The sequence below is a fragment of the Cetorhinus maximus genome, chromosome 14 (assembly GCF_964194155.1).
Source record: "Cetorhinus maximus chromosome 14, sCetMax3.hap1.1, whole genome shotgun sequence".
Lineage (NCBI taxonomy): Eukaryota > Metazoa > Chordata > Chondrichthyes > Lamniformes > Cetorhinidae > Cetorhinus > Cetorhinus maximus.
The window spans coordinates 57,969,991-57,982,954 of NC_135892.1; the positions used below are offsets into that span (position 1 = coordinate 57,969,991).

A 12,964-nucleotide genomic window follows, 5' to 3' on the forward strand; every position below is an offset into this window, starting at 1 on the left:
AGAGACAATGGGAATCAGGGGGAAAACTCTCCGCTGGTTGGATTCATATGTAGCACAAAGGAAGATAGTTGTGGTTGTTGGAGGTTGGTCATCTCAGCTCCAGGACATTACTGCAGGAGTTCCTCAGGGCAGTGTCGTTGGCCTAACCATCTTCAGCTGCTTCAGCAATGACCTTCCTTCCATCACAAAGTCAGAAGTGGGGATGTTCGCTGATGATTGCACAATGTTCAGCACCATTCGCGACTTCTTAGATACTGAAACAGTCCATGTCCAAATGCAGCAAGACCTTGATAATATCCAGGCTTGAGCTGACAAATGGCAAGTGACGTTCGTGCCACACAAGAGGCAGGCAATGACCATCTCCAACAGGAGAGAATCTAACCATTGCCCTTTGACGTTCAATGGCATTACCATCACTGAATCCCCCATTATCAACATGCTGGATGGTTACCATTGACCAGAAACTGAACCGGACTAGCCATATAAATACTGTGTCTACAAGAGCAGGTCAGAAACTAGGAATCCTGCGGTGAGTAACTCACCTCCTGACTCCCCAAATCCTGTCCACCATCTACAAGGCACAAGTCAGGAGTATGATGGAATACTCCCTACTTGCCTGGATGAGTGCAGCTCCAACAACGCTCAAGAAACTTGACACCATCCAGGACAAAGCAGCCTACCTGATTGGCACCCCTTCCACAAACATTCACTCCCTCCACCATCGATAAACAGTGGCAGCAGTGTACTATCTACAAGATGCACTGCAGAAACTCACCAAGGCTCCTTAGGCAGCACCTTCCAAACCCATGATTGCTAGCATCTAGAAAGACAAGAGCAGCAGACACATGGGAACACCACTACCTGGAAGTTCTCCTCCAAACCACTCACCATCCTGCCTTGGAAATATATCGTTGTTCCTTCACTGTCACTGGGTCAAAATCCTGGAACTCCCTTCCTAACAGCACTTGGACTGCAGCGGTTCAAGAAGGCAGCTGAGCACCACCTTCTCAAGGGCAACTAGGAATGGGCAATAAATGCTGGCCCAGCCAGTGAAGCCCACATCCTGTGAATGAATAAAAAAAAAAGGGAGGTGGTAGGGACAGTCAGTCAAGGTAAGAAAATGAGAGGCCTAAAGGGTGATGTCAGTACTGTCCAAATGCGCATCCATCTCAGACAATGTCCTTTACAATGTATAGGAGGAAGGGCTAGCTGAGTCTGCAAGTTCAGCCATACAGCAGTGAGTACAACACTGGACACTAACATGAACATTCTATAAGAGTGAACAAAAACAATTGTTTATTCCACAATAAAGGAAATGTATCTAACTCCCTGTAGCCATCAATGCATGTCAACCATGAAGGGGACCAATATTTTTAGCTCTCTTACTAAGCTCGTCTCAACAAATAATGATGATGCACTCATGAATAAAGTGAAACTAATGTAGTGTGAAACATTTACAAATGAAATTTAAATTTGAAAAACACCCATTCCTCAATAAGTCTTATGTTAATGACAATGGAATTGGGCAGGAAAGTTTTGGCCATGATGCAGAGCCTCCCTGTTTGACCAGGAGATTCTTTTACAGCCCATCTGTAGCTGCAGCATTGTCAGCTGACAGTCAGTTTTGCCACTGAAAAGCATCCCCTGTTGTGGAATCACATGTGCTCCCATGCACGCCGCCAGCATTTTAAATTTCAATTATAACCTCATGGGAAACGGGGAAAAGCAAGAGAGGAGTGGCGCACATTTCCAGTTCTGCCATTGGAACAGTGCATTTGCATAATAGATGAAGCATTCATATAATGTGCTATAGAGCAGTGGATCTCAGCTTAACATCTAAAATGCTTCAGATTGAATTTGTGATCTAAATCTAAACTATTGGAAGGAAGTAATGAGCTTTCTTGTGGAAGGGTAAATGGAAGAAAAACTTGTGTAAGAAAGAAATGTCAACTTGAATTCCTCATTAGCATTCTCTATCAGCTGATACAAAGCAAGATTGGTGGAATTTCTTGTCATTGTTTGGAAAACATGAAACTATGGGGAAAAGGAGAAATCAAAGTAAAGCCCCCCTTCCCTAAGTTAATATGTTATATTATATGTTTATTCTGGCCCATTCCTACAGTTTTTCCTTATGATACGTATCTTCTGCATAGCAAAATGATCTGCTTCTATTCTGCCAATGTTCATTACAATCCTCATTACAAAAGGAAACTGGGGAAACTCGTTCTCTGATCTACCCTCCCACATGTGGTAATGCCTGAACCTCACTTGATGCTCTTCCTCTAAAGCCGCAACTGGGAGCTCATGACAAATTACAGCTAAAGATGGCATAGCAAGCAAAGTTACAACATACTGTCCCACTGTGCTGTGTACAACTAATCTACTCAATCATCCTAGAACTGTATCTAAATACTGAAGTTACAAGTGGAACGTCTGTTGTCCTTTCTGACAAAGATACTCTTTCATAATGTTTCAATTAATTTAATGGGATGCAATCCATCATATTGTGTTCCAACAATATAAAAACACGTTTCAATGACATCCAGAACCCTGTACTATCAAGCAATTATCTCACTAGGTACTCAGACTGCTCCTTGTTTCTGAATGCCAGCCTCAAATCATATCAATGTTTGGCCTGGCTACTCAGATCTATTCTCCTTCTCTTCATTGGCTAAAAGGTGGAATTGCTTTTAGATTATACAGCAAGTAAATTTTAAATAAAATGGGTTTCAGGTTGTACAAGAAGGGCAGAATGAATGGGAAACAAAAAAAAGGGTATAATTATTAGACTTGATGTACAGCTAGTATAATAAAATATGACTACAGTTACGATTTTCCAAATTCCCTAGATTTTGGAACAGTCCCAGCAGATTAGAAGTTAGCAAATGTAATATTGTTATTTAAGAAAGGAGGGAGAGAGAAAACGGGGAACTACATGCCAGTTAGCCTGACATCAGTCATCGGGAAAGTGCTGGAATCTATATTTAAGGAAGTCTTAACAATGCACTTGGAAAACCATGTATGATGAGACAAAGTCAACATGGTTGTATGAAAGGGAAATCATGTTTGTCAAATTTATTAGAATTTTTTGAGGATGCAATTAGGAAGAAAGATAAAAGGCAACCAATACATAAGATAATGGTAATATATTAGCATGGATAGAGGATCACGGACAGGAAGCAAAAGAATAAATGGGACATTTTCAAGTTGGCAGGCTGTATTTATTGCCCATCCCTAATTGCCCTCACTCAGAGAGCATTTTTAAGAGTCAACCACTTTGCTGCAGATCTGGAATCACATGTAGGCCAGACCAGGTAAGGATGGTAGATTTCCTTCCCTAAAGGATATTGGTGAACCAGATGGGTTTTTACAACAATCGGCAATGGTTTCATAGTCATCATTAGACTTTTAATTCCATGGTGGGATTTGAACACAGGTTCCCAGAACATTACTCTGGGTCCCTAGAATACTAGTCCAGTGACAATACCTCTATGCCACTGCCTCCCCTGAGGACAGCTCTGCTCCCTGTCAGCAGGACTCTGCTGACAATACAAAGCTAGGTGGGAATGCAAGTTGTGAGGAGGACACAAAGAGGCTCCAAAAGATATAGACAGGTTAGGTGAGTGGGCAACAAGGTGGCAGAGTGGGCAACAAGGTGGAAGATAGAGTATAATGTGGAGAAGTGTGAAATTATTCATTTTGGTCGTATGGATAGGAAAGCAAAATATTTTGTAAAAGGCGTGAAACTTATAAATGTTGATGTTCAGAGGGACTCGGGTGTACTCGTACAAGGAACACAGAAAGTTAGCTCGAAGGTCCAGGAAGCAATTAGGAAGGCTAATGGTATGTTGTCTTTTATTAAAAGGGGATTGGAGTACAAGAATGAATAAGTGTTGCTACAATTGTACAGGGCTCTGGTGAGACCATACCTGAAGTACTGTGTACAGTTTTGGTCTCCATATTTAAGGAAAGATATACTTGCATTGGAGGCAGTACAGCAAAGGTTCAGTGCATTGGTCCCTGGCTTGAGAGGGTTGTCCTCTGATGACAGACTGAGTAAATTGGCCCTATATTCTCTGGAGTTTAGAAGAAAGAGAGGTGATCTCATTGAAATATTCAAGATTACTAAGGGGCTTGACAGTAGATATTGAGAGGTTGTCCCCTGGTTGGAGAATCCTGATTGGGGCACAATCTCAGGATAAGGGGTTGGCCATTTAGGTCTGAGATGAGAAGAAATTTCTTCACTCAAAGGGTTGCAAATGTTTGGAATTCTCTATCCCAGGGGGTTGTGGATGTTCCATCACTGAATATATTTAAGGCTGAGTAGACAATTATTGGTCTCTCAGGAACCAAAGGATATGGAGAGCAGGCAAGAAAGTGGAGTTGAGGCAGGAAGATCAACCATGATCATATTGAATGGTGGAGCAAGTTCAACAGGCCATGTGGTCTACTCCTGCTCCTATTTTTTATGTTCTTAGCTATAAATAAACAACAAAAATGTACCATTTATCTAATGTAACATCTATTTTCTATGGTCAAGTTCCTGTGGCATAGCACACATCATGTTAAGATCAAGTGTAGTTTTCAGGTCAAGCAGAGTTGGAGAACAGGTTGATAATTGAACTATAGTGAGGCAGGTTAAGAGGAGGCAGGTGGGAATGAGAAGTAGAGGTCAAAGGGCAGGAGGGGCCAGAAAAGAGGATGAGAAGGAGGCTGAGAGGCTGGTGGTGATGAGGTTTGAACTCCAGCTCCTCCTAGCTTATCAATATATTTTAAAAATCACAAAACTTATCTTTGAAGACCATTGGTTAGGTCTCGTGACACCTGGAGAAATAGGATTGACATGTGCTATGCATGCTTTACCCAATCCTCTGAAAGTTGTAATATAGGGTTCTACAACAGGATGGGATACCAATTTGCATAACTAATAATCTCCCACCTGGAATGCTGGCCAACAAATTAAGGGCCTTTCTGAAAGTTGAAATGGTGCATAAGGTTCAAGCAAATTAGCGCACACCACTGAGCATTATTCTTGATTAAAAAAGGTCTGAAACCAATTTGTTGGAAACAGAAGAGTGCAGTTTGGTGACAGTGATCATGTATTGCTGGTGTCCTGGTAGACTTCTTAGATAACTCTGTAAAATTTAGATTTATTACAAAGATCAAAATAATTAGGGATTTTAAATACAGCAGTACACTTGAAAAGGCTCAAGTTATTAATATATTTTCTGTCTACCTCCATCCTCATCGGTGTCAGTGTCAGACTCTTCACTGTCCATAGGCTTGTTGTCCCTGTTTCCATCAGTTTCCCAATTCCAGATCATTAAAGCAGTGTCAGCACCACCCACTGTAAGCAACAAGCTGTCATCCTGTGCCCACCTCACATTAGTCACATGTGCACTGTGGCCCACATATTTTTTAAACTTTGCGTATCGGCTCTGGAAAACAAATTAATTGTATTTTCAGTTAGGGCTGTGGCTATATTCGTCAACCTTTATAATTTAAAAGTGTGGACACTATACCACATCTAGATATTAATTTTGAAATTTTACTTTTCGCTGATAATTTTGATAACTTTTTTTCCGGGTAACTTAACCATAATTTTTATTGCATTCAAAATAGAGAAGGGGGAGAGAAGCGAATCCATGGAAAGTTGTTTTCTTTAGACAAGTATTTTGTTTGCTTGCCAATGCTAATCTGCTCTTCCACTATCAAAATCCAAGATTATATAACTATATAATGTAGGAAGTTAAAGGAAAAAGCAATATCCCACAAAGCAAGGTGCCAGTTTATCCTTCTGGCAAAAACTAAGAATCTCTCTTTTTATTTTCCCTTAGACAGACAGTAATGGACACCATGGATTAGATACTATATTTAAACATGGTCAGTATATTAGGCAGATTATTATTAATGTCTCGTGTGTGGTATCATGTATGTATACTTTCCATTTTGTAAATGAGAAAGTTTGGGAGATTATACTATTCTATTAATTCAAATTTTATCTTAAAAAGTCCACATTTTCACCAACATCTGTGCTATTATAAGAGCTCCAGTTATATAAATGTACAGATGATATGCAATGACTTTAATATTGCATATGTGTGCTTATTTTCTGGTGGTACACATGCTTCGTCAAACATTTCATTTTCTTTAAGGTTTATTTATTTAAAAATCAACTTCATCATAGCCAAGGGCCGAATTGAGGTAAGTTTTACCATCAATCATTCCAATTAAAATATAAAAGTACAAAAAATATAGAAAGAACAGAGTAGAATAAGATCATTACATTTTGGGGCCTCTTCATTATTAGGATTCAAAGTTCAACAGTTATTAAAGTTTGTTCATTGTGTGAATGAGATATAACATTGGGCTATTCTTAAATCTTGTCGTTTTACATCTTAATTTAGTTGTTTTGAGTTTTGTAGCTGGTAGCCATTATAAGATCTGTCTGCAGGTAACAAGTAGTGAAGTTTGGAGTTCGGCAGCAATCTTGCAAAAGAACTGCAGAGTTGATTGTGTCTATTCTCGAGTGTCTCCAGACTGCAATTGTGTAAGACATATGAGTAACTATGGTAATTAGGGTTAAGAATGACTTTATAAGCTCTTTTCTGAACACTTTCAATGGCTTTACATTGCTGCTTTGTGATTCTGCTGGGCCACACAGATGCCCCGTATTCCAATATGGGACGAATAAAAGATGTGAAAATGGCTACAAGATCATTGCTTGAGAAGGAATGATATTTCAGCTTCTGAAGCATGTACAGATGGCTGTTAGCTCATTTAACAATAGAACTGACATACATTTCCCGTTTTAGATCTGGCTGGATAAATATACCCAATATGACAGAATTATGATGTTGGATTGTGATGTCATTCCTTGACAGATTGGTATGAGCCAGTTTGTTTTGAGCAATGTCAACAATTGTGCACTTATTGGGGTTAAGGCAAATTCCAATCTATATAGACCAATTGTGAAGTTGCTCAAGGACAACTGGTATATGAGATTCAGTGTGATTACTACACTTTTTGATAACCGTCAGGCCGTCAACTTATTTAAAGTGGCGAATGTCAGTGTCGATTTTGTTGATCAGGGCAAGGAAAACAATGGGTCCCGTCATAGTTCCCTGCGGAACTCCAGCATACATACGTGTCCACTTGGATACTTTATCGGTGAACTTAACACTTGTTCACAATTTTGAAATGAAATTGCTTATCCAAGAAACAAGAAATGAATCAACTCCCATTTGTAGGAGTTTTAAGATGGCAATTGTGTGATCAATGTGATCAAATACTTTGGAGAAGTCTATAAGCAAACTTGAAGATATTGATCCCGAAGTATCAATGTCCTCATGGAGATTGTGCAGGATATCAATCAAGCAATGTGAAGTTGACATGTCTTTGATGTTTCCAAACTGTTTGGAGTCAAAGTTGTTCTGCATTGTCTCCGCTACGAAGTGTTCTGCAGTCTTGGAGAAATGGTCAATTAGGGTGGCAAGGTGCAGGTTGTCAATACTATCGGATGACAGTTTCAGAACAGGATTGACATACACCCTTTCCCACTGTGCTGGGACAGTCTGTTACGTGTATGATGCATTGATTATATCCATCAGAAGTTCGGCAAGTTCATAAGAGAACTGACTAAGTCTGGCAGCGATGTTGTCAGGACCATTTGCTTTATAAGATTCAATTCTCCTACCTTCTCAATAGCCCTTCCATGGGTGAACCTGTGGAAGAGATGGTAGATATGCTGGGGGTAAGGAGGGATTCAGCGATTGCAAATTATCTCCAATAGATGCAAAGCAGGAACATATTTGGACCAAGAGCTTTACCGAGGGAGAGCTGACTGTGGGGGAAAAAAATTAACAGACACCAACTTCTGTCACTTAGTAATGTTATGCAATTCTGCTTTTTGTAGGCGACAGAGGGCACAGTCTGAAGTTATTGCCCAGATTTTAAAAGGAAGGGACGGGAATAGCATGGTGAGCCCCAAATCAGGTAGCGCACCCAGAAAGATTGGGACTGTGGAAGCCTGTTGATCTTAATGATAGGGCCTTTTTGGAATATAAGGCCTTGAAGTCCTGGTCAGCAAGTGGGAGCAGGAATGTGGCAGCAGGAGGCTGCAGCATGGAACCCATGGAAACGGTTCCTGGCAGTAAGAGGAGCAGTCTAGAGGCAATGTGGGCAGGGGCGGGAGATTGTGTTCCAGAGTGCTCGGGGATTGTTGTAGGGGGCAAAATTCCAGCGCGATCTGAAAAAGCTGGTGCCGGGGATTCCAGTCAGATTTGTCTGGGCTGGGCTGGGGTGGGGGTGGAATTGGAATTCCAGTAAAATCAGACAAGGCTCGGGCTGAGGAGCCTAAGGACTCCTTTCTGGGTTTGGGAGAGTACTCCTACTGCTCCTGGCCCACAAGGAATTGTAACAGACATAATTTTTAAGACTTGCCATTGCCTCCACTGGCCAGTCAGGGCCTCCCACTATGGTTCTGCACCAAGTTGCACAGTGCAGGACTTTCCCTGACTATATTAATATTATATTGCAGCACTGATGACATCAGCAGGCTGAACATTTTGAATATCATATAAGTCTCCACTTGAGTATAGAATCATATAATTTTACAGTATGGAAGGAGGGCATTTAGTTCTTGCACCTATGCTGACTCTTTGAAAGAGCAATCCACTTAGCCCCATTCCCCTGCTCTTTCCCCTAAAGGTATTTCTATTAAATACTTACCTAGTTCACTTTAAAAACAATTATAGATTCAGCTTCCATCTCTGTTTCCAAGTACAGCATTTCCACTGTATAAAAAAATCTAACTTCTCCCTTTGTTCTTTAGGTAACAATCTTAAGTGGGGAAAATCTGCTGCTGTGAAAAGAAAGAGTTCAGTGTCCATGGATTGTCACAACTATTAAGGGGTGCTCGGAGAGATGAAAATGACCAACATGTTTCCGTTTCCGGCTTAGTAAAAATTGTTCCAGACAATTTTGGTGCTATTATCCAATGTTGGTGCTGTCTATCTATTCAGGTGAATGAAATAATTGATATTACATTTTCAGCTTCTTGAGAAAGAACTGGGCTTCCTCAAAGACACTCACCTCAAAGGTCTCCTGTGCATCCCTGATTTTCTTTGCTCCACATCGGATTGTGCCTTTAGCTGCCTAGACCCTGAACTCAGGAAGTCCCTCCCTAAAACTCTCTGCCTCTTTCTCATCCTTTAAGATGCCCCTTAAAACCTACTTCTTGGACCAAACTTTTAGTCACCTGGCCTAACATCTCCTCATGTAGCACAGTGCCAAAATTTGGTTGATAATCATTTCCATTAAGTGCCCTGGGATATTTTTTACATTAAAGTTGTTACATAAATACAAGTTGTTGTTTGAGAAGGCTACAGCTCACTAGCAGTCTCAAATGTTTAACTGTTTAATTTAGCTATGTTCCTGCATCACAGCAGTGTCCAGTCCATTGCAGTTGATTTTGCAGGAGTTTTGCCTGAATGCTTGTGAAGCTGGCTTCAAGAAGGACACTAACATTTGCTTGACGGTCCTCCCATTGAAACCGAAAGGTGCGGCGGAGGTATTGCTGCTGGAATGTTTCTAGCGCCCTTATTTGTCGCTGATACACAGTCCAGGTCTCACTGTGGTACAGGAGTATGGTGACGACAATGTAGATTAGAACTTCTGTTGACTTATGGAAGTCTTTGTTGTCAAACACTTGCAACTGTGGTTTGTAAAAGGTTGAACTGGCGCAGCTGATCTGGTGTTGGATCTCCTAGTCAATGGTGGCCTTTTGAGTGAATATGGTTGCCAAGATATGGGACGTGCTCAACATATTCCAGAATCTCTCCTTCAACATATATGGGAGGTGAAATATTTGGCTGACCAGGTCTGGGTTGATATTTGAGTTTTGTTTTCGCAACATTCAAGGACAGGCTGAGTCTCTTGCATGCAGAATTGAAGAAATTGAAAGTGGCTTGCAAGTCTGGTGCAGAGTGGCAATGACACTGCAGTCTTCCACAAACTGTAAATCATATATATCCATTGTGGTCAGTTTAGTTTTGGCAGGGAAGTGAATGAGGTTAGAGAGTTTTCCATCTAAGTGGTATTTAATAATGACACCAGAGGGCAGTTGATCTTTGATGAGGTGAATAGCAACTGTCATGTAGATTGTAAATAGTACGGGGGCTATCACAGAGCCTTACTTGACACTGGTCCAGATTTTGAAGAGGACTGTTTCAGACTTCCACTTAAGACAGTAGCAGACATATCATCATGATTTTGCAGGATTTTGATGAAGTTTTTTGGACATCCAAGTCTCTGGAGCATAATCCATACAGCCTCACAATTTACTGAGTCAAATACTTTGGTCAGGTTGATGAATGCATTGAAGAACATAAGAATGTAAGAAATAGGAACAGGGGTAGACCATTCGGCCCCTCGAGCCTGCTCCACCATTCAATAAGATCATGGCTGATCTTCCTGTGTTTCGATTTCCACATTGCCATCTAACCCTGATAACCTTTGATTCTCAACATTTTTCTTGGATTTGTCCTGCAACAAAGGGTACGTCAGAGGTTCATTTGGAAGGTCTCAAGCTACACGCTGTCAAATAGTATGTAAATGATTGAGAATTCAATGAACTCAACCTGACAATATGTGATTTATGTACTTTAATACAAAATGCAGAGTGTAGTAGACCTTTCATTTCTATTCTGTAAATTAAGACCTGCATTTTGCATTGTATTGTAATTATTCATATGCTGAAATGATCATAATGTGCAATCCTTATATTATTTTATACCTTGATTTTATTTTTATTTTAATGATTATCTATAACTATGTCTTGAATTATGATTACTTATTTTATTTGTATTGTCATCACATTGTGGCGTAGATTGAAATTGGCAGGTATGATGTGGTGGGCATTACGGAGACATGGCTGCAAGGGGATCAGGACTGGGAGCTAAATATCCAAGGATATACATCCTATCGAAAAGATAGGCAGGTTGGCAGAGGGGTTGGGGTTGCTTTGTTAGTAAAAAATGAAATTAAATCGATAACAAGAAATGACGTAGGGTCAGATGATGTAGAATCTGTGTGGGTAGAGTTGAGGAACCGCAAAGGTAAAAAAAACCATAATGGGAGTTATGTACAGGCCTCCGAACAGTAGTCAGGATGTGGGGCACAAAATACACTAGGAGAAAGAAAAGGTCTGTAAGAAAGGCAAGGTTACAGTGATCATGGGGGATTTCAATATGCAGGTAGACTGGGAAAATCAGGTTGGTAGTGGATCCCAAGAAAAGGAATTTGTGGAATGTCTACGAGATGGCTTTTTGGAGCAGCTTGTGGTGCAGCCCACTAGGGAACAGGCAATTCTAGATTTAGTGATGTGTAATGAGGCAGATTTGATAAGGGAGCTTAAGGTGAAGGAACCCTTAGGAGGAAGTGACCATAATATGATAGAACTTACCCAGCAATTTGAGAGGAAAAAGCTGGAATCAGATGTAACGGTATTACATAATAATGGCAACTATAGAGGCATGAGGGAGTCGCTGGCCAGAACTGACTGGGAGATGAGCCTAGCAGGAAAGACAGTGGAACAGCAATGGCAGGAGTTTCTGGGAGTAATTTGGGAGACACAGCAAAAATTCATCCCTAGGAAGAAGAAGCATACTAAAGGGAGGACGAGGTAACCATGGCTGACAAGGGAAGTCAGGGACAGCATAAAAGCTAAAGAAAAAGCATACAATGCGGCAAAGAGCAGCGGGAAACCAGGGGATTGGGAAGCCTACAAAGACCAACAGAGGACAACTAAAAAAGAAATAAGGAGGGAGAAGACTAAATATGAGGGTAAACTAGCCAGTAATATAAAAGAAGATTGCAAGAGTTTTTTTTAGATATATAAAGGATAAGAGAGAGGCAAAAGTGGACATTGGGCCGCTGGAAAATGACGCTGGAGAAGTAGTAGTGGGGAACAAAGAAATGGCGGAGGAACTGAATAGGTACTTTGCATCAGTCTTCACAGTGGAAGACAGGGGTGACATCCCCAAAGTTCAAGAGAGTCGGGGGGCAGAGGTGAGTATGGTGGCCATTACCAAGGAGAAGGTGCTAGGAAAACTGAAAGGTCAGAAGGTGGATAAATCACCTGGACCAGATGGATTACACACCAGGGTTCTGAAGGAGATAGCTGAAGAGATAGTAGAGGCGTTAGTGGTGATCTTTCAGGAATCACTGGAGTCAGGGAGGGTCCCAGAGGACTGGAAAATCGCTAATGTAACCCCCCTGTTTAAGAAGGGAGTGAGGCAAAAGATGGGAAATTACAGGCCGATTAGCCTGACCTCGGTCGTTGGTAAGATTTGAGAGGCCATTATTAAGGATGAGATTTCAGAATACTTGGAAGTGCATGGTAAAATAGGGCAAAGTCAGCATGGTTCCATCAAGGGGAGGTTATGCCTGATAAATCTGTTAGAATTCTTTGAGGAGGAAATGAGTAGGTTAGACAAAGGAGAGCCAATGGATGTTATCCACTTGGACTTCCAGAATGCCTTTGACAAGGTGCCGCATAGGAGGCTGCTCAGTAAGATAAGAGCCCATGGTGTTAGAGGCAAGGTATTAGCATGGATAGAAGATTGGCTGTCTGGCAGGAGGCAGAGAGTGGGGATAAGGGGGTCCTTCTCAGGATGGCGGCCGGTGACTAGTGGAGTTCCACAGGGGTCAGTGTTGGGACCACAACTTTTCACTTTATACATTAATGATCTAGATGAAGGAACTGAGGGCATCCTGGCTAAGTTTGCAGATGATACAAAGATAGGTGGAGGGACAGGTAGTATTGAGGAGGCGGGCAGGCTGCAGAAGGATTTGGACAGGTTAGGAGAATGGGCAAAGAAGTGGCAGATGGAATACAATGTGGGGAAGTGTGAGGTCATGCACTTTGGTAGGAAGAATAGAGGCATGGACTATTTTCTAAATA

General features: G+C 41.2%; 1 protein-coding gene across 1 annotated transcript in view; it reads right to left on the bottom strand.

Annotated features, from left to right (window-relative positions):
• Positions 1–12,964, bottom strand: part of LOC144689682 (echinoderm microtubule-associated protein-like 6) — a 693,547-nt gene that overhangs the window by 118,128 nt on the left and 562,455 nt on the right. Inside the window, exon 26 of the mRNA XM_078556972.1 lies at positions 5,237–5,438. Coding sequence (XP_078413098.1) covers positions 5,237–5,438 — 202 coding nt within the window. The remainder of the gene's footprint in view (positions 1–5,236; positions 5,439–12,964) is intronic.